Here is a 15476-nt window from a genome sequence, read left to right as displayed (position 1 = left end):
CCAGGCAGGCTCATTCAAGAATATGAATCTGATTTGTCTCGAAAGGTAGTGTGTGGTGTCGTGCAACTCTTGGTGGAATAAAGGGTAGGTCCATAGGCCCGTAAAATTTAGTGCTATACTCGCAAGAATTGGGTTTCAGGTTCATCTTTTCCAATTGCCTCCGAACGCTTTCACTTCACTTCCTTCATCCATGGTTGTAGTTTTTTCCTTTTTCTATTTTAAGTTTAATAGCTTCCGATCAAACCAAGCTCTCTCTTCAGTCGCCTACCCACATATCAATCTGATTTCTGGTGGAAGATTTGATTAAAGATTTCGGGTTCTCCTCTTCGCTGATTTGGGTAAGCTATTTACTGTATCTTCCAAGTCCTTCTCTTCTCTCATGTACGAGATGCCTGGTATCTTTGATGGCTTGAATTTGTTCTAACTTTCGGGTTTACTAGTGATATTAGTGAGATTCTTATGATGGGTAGTCTTCAATGTAATTACTTCGTGGCTCTGCAGTGAGCTTGAGGAGACATTTTCATTTTTGTTTATTTGCTGCTGCAGAATTTTAATTTTATTGTTTTCCTTTTTTTTAACTGAATGCTGCTGTTAGGAGTAACTCTAACTGCTGTGAGCATGAAAATTTTGGCAAAAGAAGTACTTTCCTAGTTTGTACTCACAACTGCTTAAGTAACCTTTAATTAGAATGAGTGGTTGTTGATAAGGTAAAAAAATTCAATATTGACTAACTTCATTATTTGATCTGTTGTGGAGCCAAAATCTGCATGCTTGACAAATACTAAATTATGTTTTGAGTTGGAACTTCAATTCTCTATGTTTGTTTGATTGATGATGATTTGTTGTGTGCTTATTTTTAGATTTGATTCCAGCTTTTTGATATTTGAAAGCATTTGTAACGTTAAATGTTATAGTTCTTTTAGAAATTGCTTTTACGTAAATACATATTAACAGGTAAATATTATGCAATGCAGATAAATTTGAAATGGTACGTTGAAACACACTGGTATAGGTACATACCGTTTTCAGAACATAACCTAAACGCCCCCTGGTATAGTATTGACTACCTTTCTCTCTCGCTTTCTCTTTCTTCTTGATGCTTCGAGCTTCACTCAATCTCCTAAACCAAAGCCTAACTAAATCAACCAACTTCTATGTAAACTTTATACCAAAATTACCCTATTCTTCCTCTCCTTCTGCTTCTTCATCACTTCAAACCATCCAAAATTCTCACTCCAAACCACTCTCAAATCCACTTTACAACCTTCTTCCTGAAACCCAAAACCCCAATCAAATAGTCAACCTCATTTCCTCATCTCTCAAACAGACCAATTCTCAATTAATCCATCTCCAAAATGACATAAAACCCCTTATTCATCATCTGAGTTGCCATGAAATCACAAGGGTGTTGTTGAGATTTCAGTCTGATGGTTTTTCAGCTTTAACTTTCTTCAACTGGGTTAAAAATGATCTGGGTATTAAACTTTCTTCACATAACTATTGTTACATTATCCATATATTGGCTTGGTGTAAGAAGTTCTCTTTAGCAATGAAATTGTTATGTGAATTGATTGATTATGTTAAGGATTGTTCAAATTGTGAAAATGTTTTTGGAAGTTTGGTTTTTTGTAGTAAAGATTGTAACTTTGATCCTGTTGTTTTTGATATGCTTATTAAGGGTTACGTAAGAAAGGGTAGGGTTAGAGAAGGTTTTATGACTTTTAGAAACATTTTGGAGGTTGGGTTTTTGCCCAGTGTGATTTCTTGTAATTGTCTTTTGAATGGGCTTTTGAGGTTGAATTTTGTTGATCAATGTTGGCTACTGTATGAAGAGATGTGTAGAGTGGGGATTCATCCAAATTCTTACACTTTTAATATATTGACTCATGTTTTTTGTAAAGATGGAAATGCTGATAAAATTAATGAGTTTTTGGAGAGGATGGAAGAAGAAGGGTTTGATCCTGATTTGGTCACATATAATACTCTGATTAGTAGCTATTGTCGGAAAGGGAGACTGAATGATGCATTCTATTTGTATAGGATTATGTATCGGAGGAATGTGGTGCCAGATTTGGTTTCATATACTGCATTGATGAATGGTCTTTGTAAAGAAGGGAGGGTGAGAGAGGCTCATCAGTTATTCCATAGAATGGTTCATCGAGGATTGAGTGCGGACATCGTGTCATATAATACTCTTATTTCTGGTTACTGTAAGGAGGGGAGGATGCAAGAGTCAAAATATCTGATGCATGAGATGATAGGAAATGGGATTTGCCCAGATAGTTTTACTTGTCGAGTTCTTGTAGAAGGATATGGGAAACAGGGTAGGTTAATTTCAGCTTTGAATTTGGTTGTAGAACTTAGGAGATTCAGGGTGTCAGTGTCTTCAGGTATTTATGATTATTTAATGGTTTCTTTATGTCATGAGGATCGGCCATTTGCCGCAAAGAATCTCCTTGGAAGAATCTCTGAGGATGGTTATGTGCCTAAACTGGATATCTATAATGAATTGATTGAGTCATTCTGCAGATGTGATAGTGTGGCAGATGCATTACACCTAAAAGCCGAGATGGCACAAAGGAGAATAAAGGTTGATCTTGTTGCATATAGAGCTCTTATATGCTGCTTGTGTAGAACAGGTAAATGTCGCGAGGCTGAATCCTTGATGAAAGAAATGCTTAAATCTGGTATTCTTCCTGATCCCCAAATATGCAGGGCACTGATACATTGCTACTGCAAGCGATTGGATTTTGATAAAGCAGAGTCGATGTTGAACTTCTTTGCCAAGGAATTCCAAATTTTTGATACTGAAAGTTACAATTGTCTTGTCAGTGTATTAACTGAGGATGGTGATATGAATAAGTTAATGGAGCTTCAGGATAGAATGCTGAAAGTGGGGTTTGCACCTAATAGCCTGACGTGCAAACTTGTAATCCATGGTTTATTGAAATCTACTGCTAGATTGGAAAAAAACGAAAGCTTGTTGAGAACTGGAGAGTTTTTGAAGGGAATTCTAAGGGAGACTGCCGGAGGACCCTTGGAAAAATGGGACAACGTTGCAAACAATGCCAAAAAAAAGGTTGTAATAATCAGCAGCATTTGACCAGTTAGGGTTCTTTTACAGTTTGTATTATATGTTATACATTTGACCCTGCAACTTTTTACTTTTTATAAAAGGGTCCCCTGTTGTTTTCCAATTGATGCTTGATCCCATGAAATTTACTCCTGTATTCATACAGGACTAGGTTATCAACCTTTACGAAAACGAAACTTTGCATGATATGTTCCTATTCCTTGGTCAGTATTGAGTGATGTTTCGTGCAATTTTTGCCGTTTTGCGTGGGCATTTTGGGGATTCAGTCTTCTTCGGGTTTTGCTATGTAGAGGAGAGGAATAAATAAGGGTGGGAAGAAAGAAAGAGATTGAGAGGGACACGACATAGCTAAAATTGAGTCGTTTGTCTTTCTATCTAATGTAGAAAATTTCCCAAGTAAGCAAACGTTACTCCGCAATTGATTGGTAAAACAACGTTGGCACTGACACTGATATCCTCTCCTATGCACTAGTGGTAAGGAGAAGAGGAAGCGATAATTAAGTCTCCCACTTCAGATATAAAGGTGTTTCATTCATTATTACATGAGTCACCATCAATAATCCAAGCAAGATGGAAATCAAAGGCAACAACGCCAACTCACAAAGCCATTTAGCTGCAAGCAAACATGTGAACTGAGATTCTGAAATGGGAATCACTGCGCGACCCCATTAGATTTTTCCATGCAGAATTGAAGTAATCTCAAAAGAAATTTTTTACTTTTAATTCTGTTGTCCTACAAAACTAATCTCGAAAGACGTACAATTTGCCACTCCCGTAAGTGTTAACCCTTGCGGTGGCACAGTTCAAGATCAGAAAATTTTGCCATTTTTACATAATATCCCATGCATGAAACAAAGATATTTTGGAAAATGAAATTTCAGTAAATTGAGAATGCAAAGACTCCTCAAAATTAGAGTTCAGTAGATTGAACATTTTACCTCACTGTACAAATCCCAGAACAGCCCAACCTCAACAAGCATCGCCTTTATGCGACTCTTTCTCACTAGCTGATGAGGATGGACTATGCCGTGAAACTTCTTCAAACAATTCCATATGCTCAACAAAACTCTTTCCTTCTGAATTCTCGGATTCCCCATTACCTGAACCAACAACTTCCTGGGAGACGCTGCATGTTAATTTTTCTTCTCTCTGCACGTCAGCATCTAAAGACCCCTTGGGTATGGAAGATGAAGTTTCTTTACTACTAGGGTCATTGCTAGTAGATGTCAACCATGTAAACTGCAAATTGTTGCCTTGCCAGCATTTACCATTTACAAATGCCCTCTCTGCTGCCCGGCGTGTGCTGTACGTTATAAGAGCTGAGCAATTCTTCAATGCCTCTGACCCCAAACCATCACCATCATTTTCCACTTCTTCTAGCTCCACAGCAAAAAGATCACCGAATTGTAAGAAGTGCTCCTTCAAAGCATCAACCTAATTGACACACATATTTGAGTTACCTCTCAGTGACAACAAACAAAAACATAAAGCCAATCGAGCTTAGACATTAAGTGAAGACCTTTTCATTTAGATAGAGGAGAAAGACTTGTGCCTAGAATCTTAGGTAAGCTGGGGGGTTAAGTACACCAGCCCCCCAAAAAAGAAGCCATATTCGTTCGGATATGCACAATGAATCAACATATTATGACTATTTTTTGTTTTTAACAAAAGAGAAATCAGAAACAAGTATAATTTAATTATCAATAATCATGTAAACAACAAACCGATACATTTGATTGCACTTGTTTTTTTATGTGCAAGGACATAAAGCTCTCTATTCTTTACCACATGCTCATGCTATGCCTTTCACCTTTTGAATTCATTACAAATAGCTAGACATACTAAGGCCCATTGTTTGTGAAATGTGCATCTTTTCATTTTCAAAAAGGATAAGAAAAAGAATCATGGTCAAATCCATCCCCATAAAAAGATGGACCAGGTACAATTTTCTCAGAGAAGGAAAAGAAGAGAAAGTGACTCACATCAGCAAAACCAGAGGGCAATGGTGGAATAACTCTAAAAGCAGGAGGCCGGTTGTCCAATTTGTATCTATTCATCAGGAATGGATGCCCTGCAGGTGCTGATGGACGAGACTGCTGCTTGGGGCTCATAGATTCCTGCAATGCCATGGTGGTATTGGATTTTGGACTGTGAGACACAACATTCTCCGTTGATTTGTTCTTCTCTGTCATCCCTATAGTGCATGGTGTTGCTGCAGAAGCACCAGGTTCAGATGACATTGGAGTTGAAGCTTTTGCCGGATCAGCTGCAATTCCCACCTTTTGCCTCTTAGCAGCTTGCTCAGTCATTAGATCACCCTTGACTCCACTAGACTGCATAAGGTTAAAATAGAAATAAATGTTAAACATGCCTAAATAGGGGATAATATCCCACATTTATATTGTAAAACTCTCATGTTCTGCTCATTATTGTCTCTTGACCCCTGTCAGCATGTGCACATAGTCAAACTATTGGAAGATGCAATACCAAATAAAAGGCACGCATGTTTGACAACACCCAATTGCCACCATTGAAGATTTTCATATTACTTAGCTAAAGCATTCAGGTTCATTCAAAAACCTATGAAAGCATGCAACTTCTGAACCTGATTTTCTACATGTAACAGTTCTTGCGGCACGTAATGTTACTTAAGAAGTGCATATTTAGGAATAGTATATAAAAGTAAAGAAAATTCCCAGTACTTGTTTCTCAAGTTTGTCCAACTGGCGCCGGAAGTCATTCCGCTTCTGCTCCAGCATTTCCTGCTTCTTGCGTAGTTCTTCTTTCATCTGCTCCAGAGTCTCAAATTTTTTCTGCAATGGAGGTGGAACCTTGGGACCATTCGCACTGACAGGCTTAGGGGAATTCAGGGAAGGCACATCAGCACCATGGACAACATTGCTCTTCTGAGGAATAGGTTGAAGATTATCCTTTCCTCTATTAGCAACTGATGTCTGAGATGGAATAACAGAAGCTGTTAGACCACGTGGAGTTATTGATATGCCACTGCCACTGCTCACACCATCATCAGGTATGCTATCCCGATTGGCCCACCAGAGCTTAATAAAGCGGTTACCCATTACAGCATCAGGTGCCTTCAGAGCAGCTTCTGCCTCTTCCCTCCTTGAAAACTGGACAAAGGCCCGTTCACTATTTAATGGAATATAAATGTCAACAACCTCTCCAAACTTACGAAAATGAGAAAGAAGAGCCTCTCTTTTGTTGCTTTTCTGGGGAATCCCATTGACAAACAGTGTACGAAGTGCCTTTTGAGTTGGTTTTCTACTATTACGCATACTGTCTGTCTGTGACTTGAAAGATGAATCCATAACTTTGGAGCCATCATCCTCAGTGCTGATATGCTTTACGTGACGGGAAGTGCCTTGAGAGCTGGGAAATGCTTCTTGCTCTTCCTTAGTTTCATTCTCAAGATAGTCTGAGGATGTGAGATCGATTTTCTCTTTTGTGTCTATTCTACTTCTTGAGCCACCAATTCTACCCCAAACAGACAAACTAGTGCCCTGTGACCCTGTGCCTCTAATTGGCAATTCATTATCAACACTATCACGTAATCTGCCATGATGACGATCAGACATATCATCATTTAGCAAGGGTTCGGCTTCATCGAGCTTGGGTGAATGTATTCCTGAGAGTGCAGCAGATGCTTCTGGGCCATTCTTATTCCACAAGGGTTGATCAGGATCATATAAATCAGCACCACTTGCACTGGTAGAACCAGTGTATATACCATTCAAACCTAAAACATCATCAGCCATTCCGGTCTTGCTACTTTTGCTATGTATCCCCTTGCTGTTCATCAAAGTGGTTGAAGGAGGAACACCTGAAGTTAGGGGTCCAGGTCCAGCAGGTGTTGCCAGTAGTTGTGCATTTGGAACTGTAACAGGGAGGTTAAACTGTGACAGACTCTGCAAATCAGAAGAGAAGTTACTGTTGACTTGAAACATGGAGAATGCTATCTGTTTCAATGTATAATAAAGAATGAAAGCCAAGGAAGGAACACCAGGCAATTTGGATTCCAGAACAGTGTATACATTACGAATGAGATGATCAGTTAGACGATATAAATTGGAAACAAAGCCATTCCACCAGTAAATATAGATCATCAATCAAATATCCAGGATGTCAGAAAAGTCTAATTGCAGAGATCTCTATTAATGTAGTACATTTATTCAAAGCAGATAATTGATCTATAAGCATAAAATTGCTTCTTTTGTCTAGGTAACCCCGCTGTACAATCCAAGGACTTCCCTTCAAGAATATGCTTAAGGACCAAAAGTGATGGAAATTATCCTACCAGAAACAGTAGAAGCAGGCAATCTATCTGGTATGTGTGTTACTTTTATCAGTAGGGTAAAAAGGAGACCAGCAAAATTAAATGGAAAACTAGAAGGGGAAAAAGGTGAGAGACAATACAATTACTAGGTGTCATACAAAAATATTAAAAAGTGAACATAAGAATATTTTGCTGAAATGGACAATTTAGACTAAAAACATAACAGCAAGGCTATGCCTGAGGTATATGAACTCAAAGCAATAAGTATTAATGCCCTGCCTCTAGTGATAGTGCAGCACTGCAACGCAGGTACACAGCTAACAAGCATTTAAAAGGTGTTAAAACGGAAATATTAACAGTCAAAAAATCTTTAGTGCAGTGTTCATCCCATACTTTTTGTTGGGAACCAGAGAACATAAACTGGACCAAATGGTAACTTCCGTGGCTGGTCCTTACTGAAATTGCATTGCTACATGACAATATTTTTTTATCAATTTAGTAAAGGCTCATGGGAAACTTAAGAAGCCACCAAATGTCAGTATCAAGATAGACTTTAGCAAAGTGCTTACCTGAACATCTTCAACAACAATACGATTAACACCATGCTCCATTGGGCACATGTCTCCTCTTAAACAAAATCCACGCTCCTCAAAGTCTCTACACCTTTGGCGAGGAATACCCATATTCAATGAAGAATTCATAGGTGGCCTGAGCGCCCCTTGTAAACCAATAGGATGCAGTGTATCTAGGCCGCCATTTGGTATTCCTGACATAAGCCCAAAGGCACTCCAAGATGGGCTTTGTGCATTTGTAACATTTGACAATCCCCTTCCTGCAAAGAGACCTGGAGCAACAGATCTTGGCTGAACCATCTGAGAAGCAATATCAACTGAGTTGAACCTAGAATCACGCTGATTCCAAGAAGTGCTATCCCTTCCTCTTCCCCTACCAGGACCAGAATCTCCGCTAAATGTTTGGTTTGACCTAATTCTCTGGTTCAGATCCAAATGTCCTCGGGGAAGTGATGCTAATCCAGGGCGTCTTCTATCAAACTTAGATGTCAAGTCTTTGTCTAGCGGCAAACTGTTATAATTTTTCCACGTTTCACCTGCTTGAGATTCATTTTCTCTGAAAGGATGTCCATTTTCCAAAGGTTTATTATGCTTTCTGTATGGCCTTGTAAAAACTGGATCCGTACAGTCTGTCTCTAATGATTGAGAGCGTGTCTCCCGCCTACGATGCTTATGGTTGCGATCATCATCATCCTCATCGCTGACTTCCTTCTCCTCAGGATCACTAACACAGTCAGGAGGAGAAAGACCACCGAGCTTAGGCGATGCAACTTTCAACTCCATTGGATTGTTTTGAAATAAATAAAAATTCCGTGTTCCTTTACAGCATGCAAAGTTCCAAACTCTAACCAAATGAAGCAGTCAAACAACTTGAGAAGCAATTTGACGGAAAACCTAAGAATAGAGGAAAGAGTTAAGGTAGGTAATAATCACATAAAACAGTATTGAAGAGAGCAATTTATGCAAAAAGAAAATTAAATTCGTAGATGCTAAGCATATTTACATCAATGTGAATGCTGAGGGTAAAAGACAATCACATTCAAAAAAAAAATAAAAATGTTGTAATCCATAGCTCACAGACAACAGAACATGAAGTATTAAACAACCATCAGAACTCTAGCTAAAAGGACTCCAGCAAGAGATATATAGTAACACCAAGAAGCCCCTGTATATAACCAAACATACACTGCATCAAATGCTGGTTCCACAAGCAGACATATCAATATAATACCAATATTAAATCCATAAAAAGTAAACTCCGTCAACTTATCAATCTATTGCCTTTCTTGATATTGTGTTTGTTTCTTACGCAGATATATTTTTTACATAAACCCACAGTCCCAAAAACCATAAACCAATTTTGGTCAGCAAGCTCAATGAACTAGCATCTATACAAGTTGATAGCATTTCCAATGCCTCCCAATGAGGTCCTGATGCTGCAAGAACTCTATATGCTACCCCAAAAGTAAGGAATATTAAGTTCAATGCAGATGAACTGTATTTCCATAATTTTATGATTTGTGGTTGACATAGGCCCATATCCAATATTAGATTTAAGTTTTCAAATTCACATCCATCTACCAATGTTACAGAACACACACCAAACAGACACACAGCTGTGTCACTATGACTATGGAAAGTCGGTAAGTCTGACATCTAACACCACTCTTTGGTCTACATTAAAAATTATCCCCATCACTAACTTACAAGAACTATCTTCATGTTATCATTTTCCACAAAATATAACTACTATAAATTCCAAAGCAGACCTTATGCTCAATGATACCGATCAATTCAAATGCCAAAAACCAATACTAATATAAATGCCAAAGCGCATTCTGATTAAACCAAATATGAATTTCAAAAAAATACAGATTTAAACACTGACACAGTTTTCCTGCTCCTTAAACTCATATCAGAAGTAATTTACATAAAATAGTTGCAAAACAACTATGGAACTTCTTTTTCGCTCAACATGCCTGAAAGTTTATCATATTAGCACAAACTAAAGCAAGAATATCAATGCGTCAAAAAACCAGAACTCAACAAAATGATGAACCACCTGCCAGTCTAGAGCACGCAACCATAATAAATAACTTACAATCATTTACACGCCGAAAAAAACTAAATCCTAGGATATAACAGTCAGCTTGAACTCAAATATCATTGCAATAAATAAATAAATAAATAACTAAAACTGGCTCAACAATTGCATTCAGCAATAAGTTATTGCAAAAAAACAGACTATTTGATGACAAAAAAAATTTCACTACAACTCATTTCTTTGCTCCTTGAGTCTGAATTCTGATTTCTCATGTCAACCTAAGCGAAACAAGTTCCATAACGATCTTCGAGCTGATTAAAACCGCATTTTCCACTTGAAATAAATTAAAGCTAAAAAGTCAAAAATTTACGCACAACTTTAAGTCGAGAATCAAGAAAAATAACTAGAAAAGCAAAACCTAATCCAAAAACTTCTAAAAATATATATTAAATAGATTTTCGCAGCTTAAAATAAAAAAAAAATGTTGTGTAAAAACCCAATTAGGTAGACGAAATTCAAATAATTAAAACAAAAAACAAAATAAAAAAATCTAGGTTTCGCAGAAAAAAAAACGATATATTAATGAGCAAAAAGGAAACCTTACAGAATATTCTAGAAGAATCGAAGGAACAATGTCTTCGGAGCTATCATTTGATTCCGGACTGAATCCGGCCCGACGTGGAAATGAGGGAGAAGGTAATTTAGAGGCGACGGAGGGTATTTCGGGAAGTGAGAATAAGAATAAGTCGGAAAGAAGGGAAGGCAGGGTGGGGCAGGATCGTAATATAGTTATAATCGAGGGGTAGTTTGATTAGAACGTTGTGCAGGGGAAAGGAGATTGTGTGTGAGAGAGGGAGACAGAGGGAAGGAGGGGGTTTATGGTAGTACTTTGGGAGGGTTTGACGAAAGCTGTGAGAAAAAAAAAAAGTTACAAACGAGATTTTTGAGAGAAAAAGAAAAGAGAGAGGAGGAGATGGAGGAGAGAGAGCCGAAAGAGTCCCGAAAAAGAATAAATAAAAATTTATATGAGGAGGGAAATGAGAACGGGCAATTTTATTTTACGCCCCATACTTTATGTGTATTTACATTTTGACCCATTTATTTATTTTATAATTTCATTAGTAGGTCTTTAGAATTTTCATCTTTTCAATTCAGTAATTTTAATTCGTCATTATACCTGTATTATCAAAAAATTAACTTGCAGTAATTTATTCAATTTATTGATGTGAGAGAAATAGTGAATGGATTGAAAGCGTAGATCAATTTGGGTTATGATTTTGTTCAATAATCACCAATTGAATGCTCCAACTTACTTAGGCATGCATTATTAAGTCAATTATGAGCAAGCCACAATTGATTTATGACTTTATTATTAAAAAAAATGAAGCACGATGTCGTTTTGTTCTTGATCACTTGCTTTAAAAATAAGGTTCCACGTTTGTATTTTTATGTGAGCCATGGACTCGACTGATTTACTAGTTCCTCTTCAGGTATCCCCCTGGGCTATCCAAGAATTGTTACGTAATAGTCAACACAATGGAATTGTTTCATTCATTCCCAAAGACATCTACCAACCCAGCAGGTATATTCCTGCACTCATCTTCTACTTTATCGTCAACCCGAACCCCGAACCCAAAACCCGTATTGAAATGATTCGAATTCAAAGTAACTCAAAACCAAATATGATTCGGATTCAAAATAATTCGAACCTGAAACAACATGGACCCGACAATCATGTTGAAATGCTTAAATCTTACATAAAATCTAAAATGACTCGAAACTACATAGAACTCTGATACGATACGAATCTAAAACGATCCGAACATGAACCAGCATGAGACAACCAAAACATGAACCCCACCTGTTTGCCTCCTCTAAATGCAAGATCAAAAAAAAAAAAAAAATGCCAGAAGCGTTTGCCAGTATCATATTACAAAAGTTAAAAACAAAATATATCAACAAAATGGGAACTTGACAATTTAATTCTGATTATTGTAAGTATAGACACATGTAAAAAGGCTGGACAGTCAAACCAGAAATTAAACAACTGAAGGCTAAGCCAAGAAAGCAATTTGAAATTTTAGAAACAAGAGCAAGAAAGAGTGAAGGGGGGAAAGGGGGAAACGAGAAACCAAGTGGGGTGAAATAGCCCCTACGCTCCAGACAAGTTCAACCAGAATCAAGTGATAGTAATTTACATCAGCATGCATCAGTGATGCCAGGTTACCGCCCGAACCAACCTCTGGGTGGCTGGACTTCACTATCATTCATTAGCTTATCCAACACCACATTGAGGTCAACAGACTGGCCATTCTCTGTCAACTTTCTAACGGTTGCTCTAACATGATCTCTAGGAAATCCCATGCTTGTCACTTTGTCAATCACATCATCAACGGGTACCCTGTTTCCAGGTCCAGAAGGACCTGATCCACCACCAACCCCAGAAGCAGTGGGCAATGCATGTGGTAAAATCCTAGCAGTCGGAAGCTGTGGGTAACCACTTCCACCACTTTGTCCCATAGGAGAAGATGGGAGCTGCTGCATTTTCATTGGGGAGCCACTGCCATATTGTGAAGGTGATCCACCATAAGCATATGGTTCACTTTGCCCAGATTGTGGGATATATCCAGCTGAAAACCCTGAACCAGGCCTACTGGATGGTGGCTCATGCATTTGAGGTGGAGCCCCATAATACTGTTGGGAGGAAGGGGGGCCACTGGGTGGTTGAGAGGGTGGCTGGCGCAGGTTTGGTGGATAGTTCTGAGAAGGAACATAAGGAGCCTCTTCAGGATGGTGGCCTAAGGAAGGTTGGAGTTGAACGGGCTGTGGTGGCTGCGAATACTGCGGTGGAGGGACTGGTTGATATGGTTGATGAGGTGGTGCCGCAGGAGGAAGCTGTGGTTGCTGAGTTGGTGGTACTGGGAATTGCTGACCTGGAGCCTCTTGAGTGTGGCCCGGCGGTGGATAGTAAGCATCTCGTTGAGGGACAGAAGGAACTTGGCTCTGAGGGAACTGATTTGGGTGCTGGACTGGAGGTGGCAGATTCTGCTGGGGAAGAGCCAGAGGAGGAACGGTCGGTGGAGGAGGAACAGAAGGAAGTGACTGTGGAAAAGAGGCAGCGGGAGGAAGCTGCTGGTGAGATTGGAAAGGAGCAGATGCAGCTTGCTGCACAGTATCCACATGCACAGTGTTCTGGGTTTCTGATGGGTGATCTCCCTTGGTCACCTGCAGCTTTGCAAGGTGTAACTGAGCTTCCATTATCTCTTGCTTTTCTTTTAAAACATGCACCCCTGTTTGAACCTGCATGTGGTTGATCAAAAACATCAAATAAACACAAGCCAATCATCAAAATATGAAAACATGGATAAGTCCGCATTAGACCTACCATCAAATCACACTATAGATGACAAAATTCTGTCCTCCAACCATACCACATCAATGAATATTTCTTGCAAGTGAACCATTTGAAACATAATCAGGACCTTCAGTACCCAGCTTAGTTTTACATGGGGCTAGAACATTATTCCTCTTTGTAAGTTTGTTAACTGCCATTATAAATCAGCCAAACCTTTTGTCCTCTAATAAGTAATCATAAGTCAATAGAAGATCTTTGCAGTTGAATAACATATTACTAGAATATTCATATTCTAGGATTTAGTGAAGGTGGGTTACAAATCTACCTTCGCTTTGGAAGCTACATATGATGTCTTCACTTTACTAACGGATAAAGACATTGCCAAAGTGAGATACATAATTGGATCAGACATCAATTTAGTGGGACCAAGAACATAGTGAGACAAATAAAGGTGTTTGGATGTTGTGACAAGTTCATATCCCTCAACATCATGGCTTCCACTGTGGTTTACTAATTTAACTGCTATTCGTTAATAGTACCTGTTCTGCTTAGTTCCTATAACTAAACTGAACAAACTTTCCCTATATAAAGAATCATTCCAAGTTTTTGACAATGTTTGGCACCAAATGATACATTTCTTTGACGAGAAACAACTAAACAAATCGATAAGAGACATAAAATTCTCCAAATTCAACATAAGCAGGATAAAATACCAATCTTCATAAAGAATAACAATCTATTCAACTCTTAAATTCAACAAACTTGAACTCACGAAATACACAATGTACATCTATCTTTACCTTGATATGCCACAGGCAGCCATAGCAAAAACAAATAACAAGGAAGAAGATTGTTTCAGAAAATACCTCATTTAAAATATTCTCCAGCTGTCTCATTTTTCCCTCAGTGCTTCCGTGATTGTTTCCTACAGACACCTTCAGATCATCGACAGAATTCTCAAGGTTACGAGTCCTACTCTCCAGCTGTGTCAGTCGCGCACTAACAACTTCTAACATGTGGATCAAATTATCAGTATGTTTCTTCATGGTTCGATCAATCTCAGCCACTATTGATGTGTCAAAGGCATTTCGGTCCTTTTCTAGAATGACTTTTGCAGGTTCAACGGAGTCAAGAGAACCATAATTCTGTCCAGAGCAAAGAAAAGTCAAGTAAACAGTAATCAGTAATGCAGTCGAAGAAACCCAACTGAAACTCATACCTTAACTATTAAGAAAAAGAAGAAAATTTACTAATCAAACTGTAATGCATTAAAAGACCCCAAGCACATATAATCTCAAAAATCCACACAAGAACCACAAAATTACTAATCAAACTAAATTGATTGAATAAACCCTGAAAAACTAATCCCAAAAATCCCAAGCAATTCTTGAAAAAAAGAATCTAAAGAACCACCAAGAAATGAAGTTCAAATCGACAAAACTTACTGATCAAACTACAACCACATAAAAGAAACACCAAAAATCAAATGCCCAGAAAAACCCACAAATTTTAATCAACAAAAAGAATGGGGGTTAAAGGGTTTACCTTAGTTTTAGAATCACCCGAACTCCAAGACCTGGGGTTATTATTAACAGCAGCGGCATCAAGGCTCGTCGAGACGGGTCGGATCGGCTGGAAATCATAACTGGGAAAGATACCTTCCTTGTTACTAATTCCGGAGCCTTGGTTGTGATTATCTTCGTTTTGAGGGTTATTCATCAGATCGATGAAATCCTTGTTGGTATTGTGGGGAGGTGAAGAAGAAGAAGACGTTAAGTCCATTATCTGCTTGTCCATGAACTGAGATGTATTCATCGATGGAATTTGGCTTCTCTATTTTTTTTTGTTTTTTCTTATTTTTGCTTCTTTAAAGTTTTTGTTGGAAATGGGATGAGTAGAAAATTTGGGGTTCCAGAGATGGATTTGGAGAGAAGAATAAGCTTGTTTGGCTTTTTTTAATTGATGAATTAATTCTGCCCCCTTGGCAACGGCATGATCCAAACATTTGTACTGCTCTCTTTTCGAGCTGGGCCTATTTGGGCTCATAAAGATCATTCATCACTTCAATTGAAGGAAAAAAAAGAAGTAGCTCCTGTAGTGTTCTAATCGAAGGACAT

The 15476-nt window shown here is 38.4% G+C and overlaps 3 protein-coding genes across 7 annotated transcripts; 1 reads left to right on the top strand and 2 right to left on the bottom strand.

Moving 5' to 3' along the window:
- The first annotated feature begins 112 nt into the window (after positions 1–112).
- Positions 113–3197, top strand: LOC18600817 (Pentatricopeptide repeat (PPR) superfamily protein). Of its 5 annotated transcripts, XM_088805319.1 has the most exons (3): positions 113–338; positions 975–1051; positions 2041–3197. In XM_088805319.1, exon 3 carries the CDS (start codon positions 2045–2047, stop codon positions 3101–3103), a length of 1059 nt encoding a protein of 352 aa, XP_088661445.1. In that variant the 5' UTR covers positions 113–338; positions 975–1051; positions 2041–2044; the 3' UTR covers positions 3104–3197. The 5 variants fall into 5 exon arrangements, with proteins under 5 accessions (XP_088661445.1, XP_088661446.1, XP_088661447.1 ...); XM_088805320.1 differs by lacking the exon at positions 975–1051; XM_088805321.1 differs by lacking the exons at positions 113–338; positions 975–1051 and adding an exon at positions 1341–1475.
- Positions 3198–3788: 591 nt separating this feature from the next.
- Positions 3789–10992, bottom strand: LOC18600816 (zinc finger (CCCH-type) family protein / RNA recognition motif (RRM)-containing protein). Its single transcript, XM_007031495.3, has 5 exons — positions 10609–10992; positions 7958–8854; positions 5797–7020; positions 5077–5427; positions 3789–4528 (listed from the first exon to the last, which is right to left on the bottom strand). Exons 2-5 carry the CDS (start codon positions 8741–8743, stop codon positions 4064–4066), a joined length of 2826 nt encoding a protein of 941 aa, XP_007031557.2. The 5' UTR covers positions 8744–8854; positions 10609–10992; the 3' UTR covers positions 3789–4063.
- Positions 10993–11957: 965 nt separating this feature from the next.
- On the bottom strand, positions 11958–15347 carry LOC18600815 (basic salivary proline-rich-like protein (DUF1421)). Its single transcript, XM_018119812.2, has 3 exons — positions 14905–15347; positions 14226–14504; positions 11958–13304 (listed from the first exon to the last, which is right to left on the bottom strand). Exons 1-3 carry the CDS (start codon positions 15172–15174, stop codon positions 12228–12230), a joined length of 1626 nt encoding a protein of 541 aa, XP_017975301.1. The 5' UTR covers positions 15175–15347; the 3' UTR covers positions 11958–12227.
- Between the last annotated feature and the right edge of the window lie 129 nt (positions 15348–15476).

Source organism: Theobroma cacao, chromosome 4 (genome assembly GCF_053813885.1).
Source record: "Theobroma cacao isolate CCN51 chromosome 4, ASM5381388v1, whole genome shotgun sequence".
Taxonomy (NCBI): Eukaryota; Viridiplantae; Streptophyta; class Magnoliopsida; order Malvales; family Malvaceae; genus Theobroma; species Theobroma cacao.
This window is presented reverse-complemented; position numbering and strand designations above follow the sequence as displayed.

Bases quoted from the DNA above. Each gene is read 5' to 3' on its own strand.
- LOC18600817 (XM_088805317.1), top strand. From the start codon at position 1,550: ATGAAATTGTTATGTGAATTGATTGATTATGTTAAGGATTGTTCAAAT.
- LOC18600816 (XM_007031495.3), bottom strand. From the start codon at position 8,743: ATGGAGTTGAAAGTTGCATCGCCTAAGCTCGGTGGTCTTTCTCCTCCT. The intron at 5,428-5,796 runs GTACTGGGAATT...AACCTTATGCAG, and splicing joins TGGACAAACTTGAGAAACAA to TCTAGTGGAGTCAAGGGTGA. The intron at 4,529-5,076 runs GTGAGTCACTTT...TGTGTCAATTAG, and splicing joins TGCCCTCTGGTTTTGCTGAT to GTTGATGCTTTGAAGGAGCA.
- LOC18600815 (XM_018119812.2), bottom strand. From the start codon at position 15,174: ATGAATACATCTCAGTTCATGGACAAGCAGATAATGGACTTAACGTCT. The intron at 14,505-14,904 runs GTAAACCCTTTA...TGCTCTGGACAG, and splicing joins CGGGTGATTCTAAAACTAAG to AATTATGGTTCTCTTGACTC. The intron at 13,305-14,225 runs GTATTTTCTGAA...AACCACATGCAG, and splicing joins TGGAGAATATTTTAAATGAG to GTTCAAACAGGGGTGCATGT.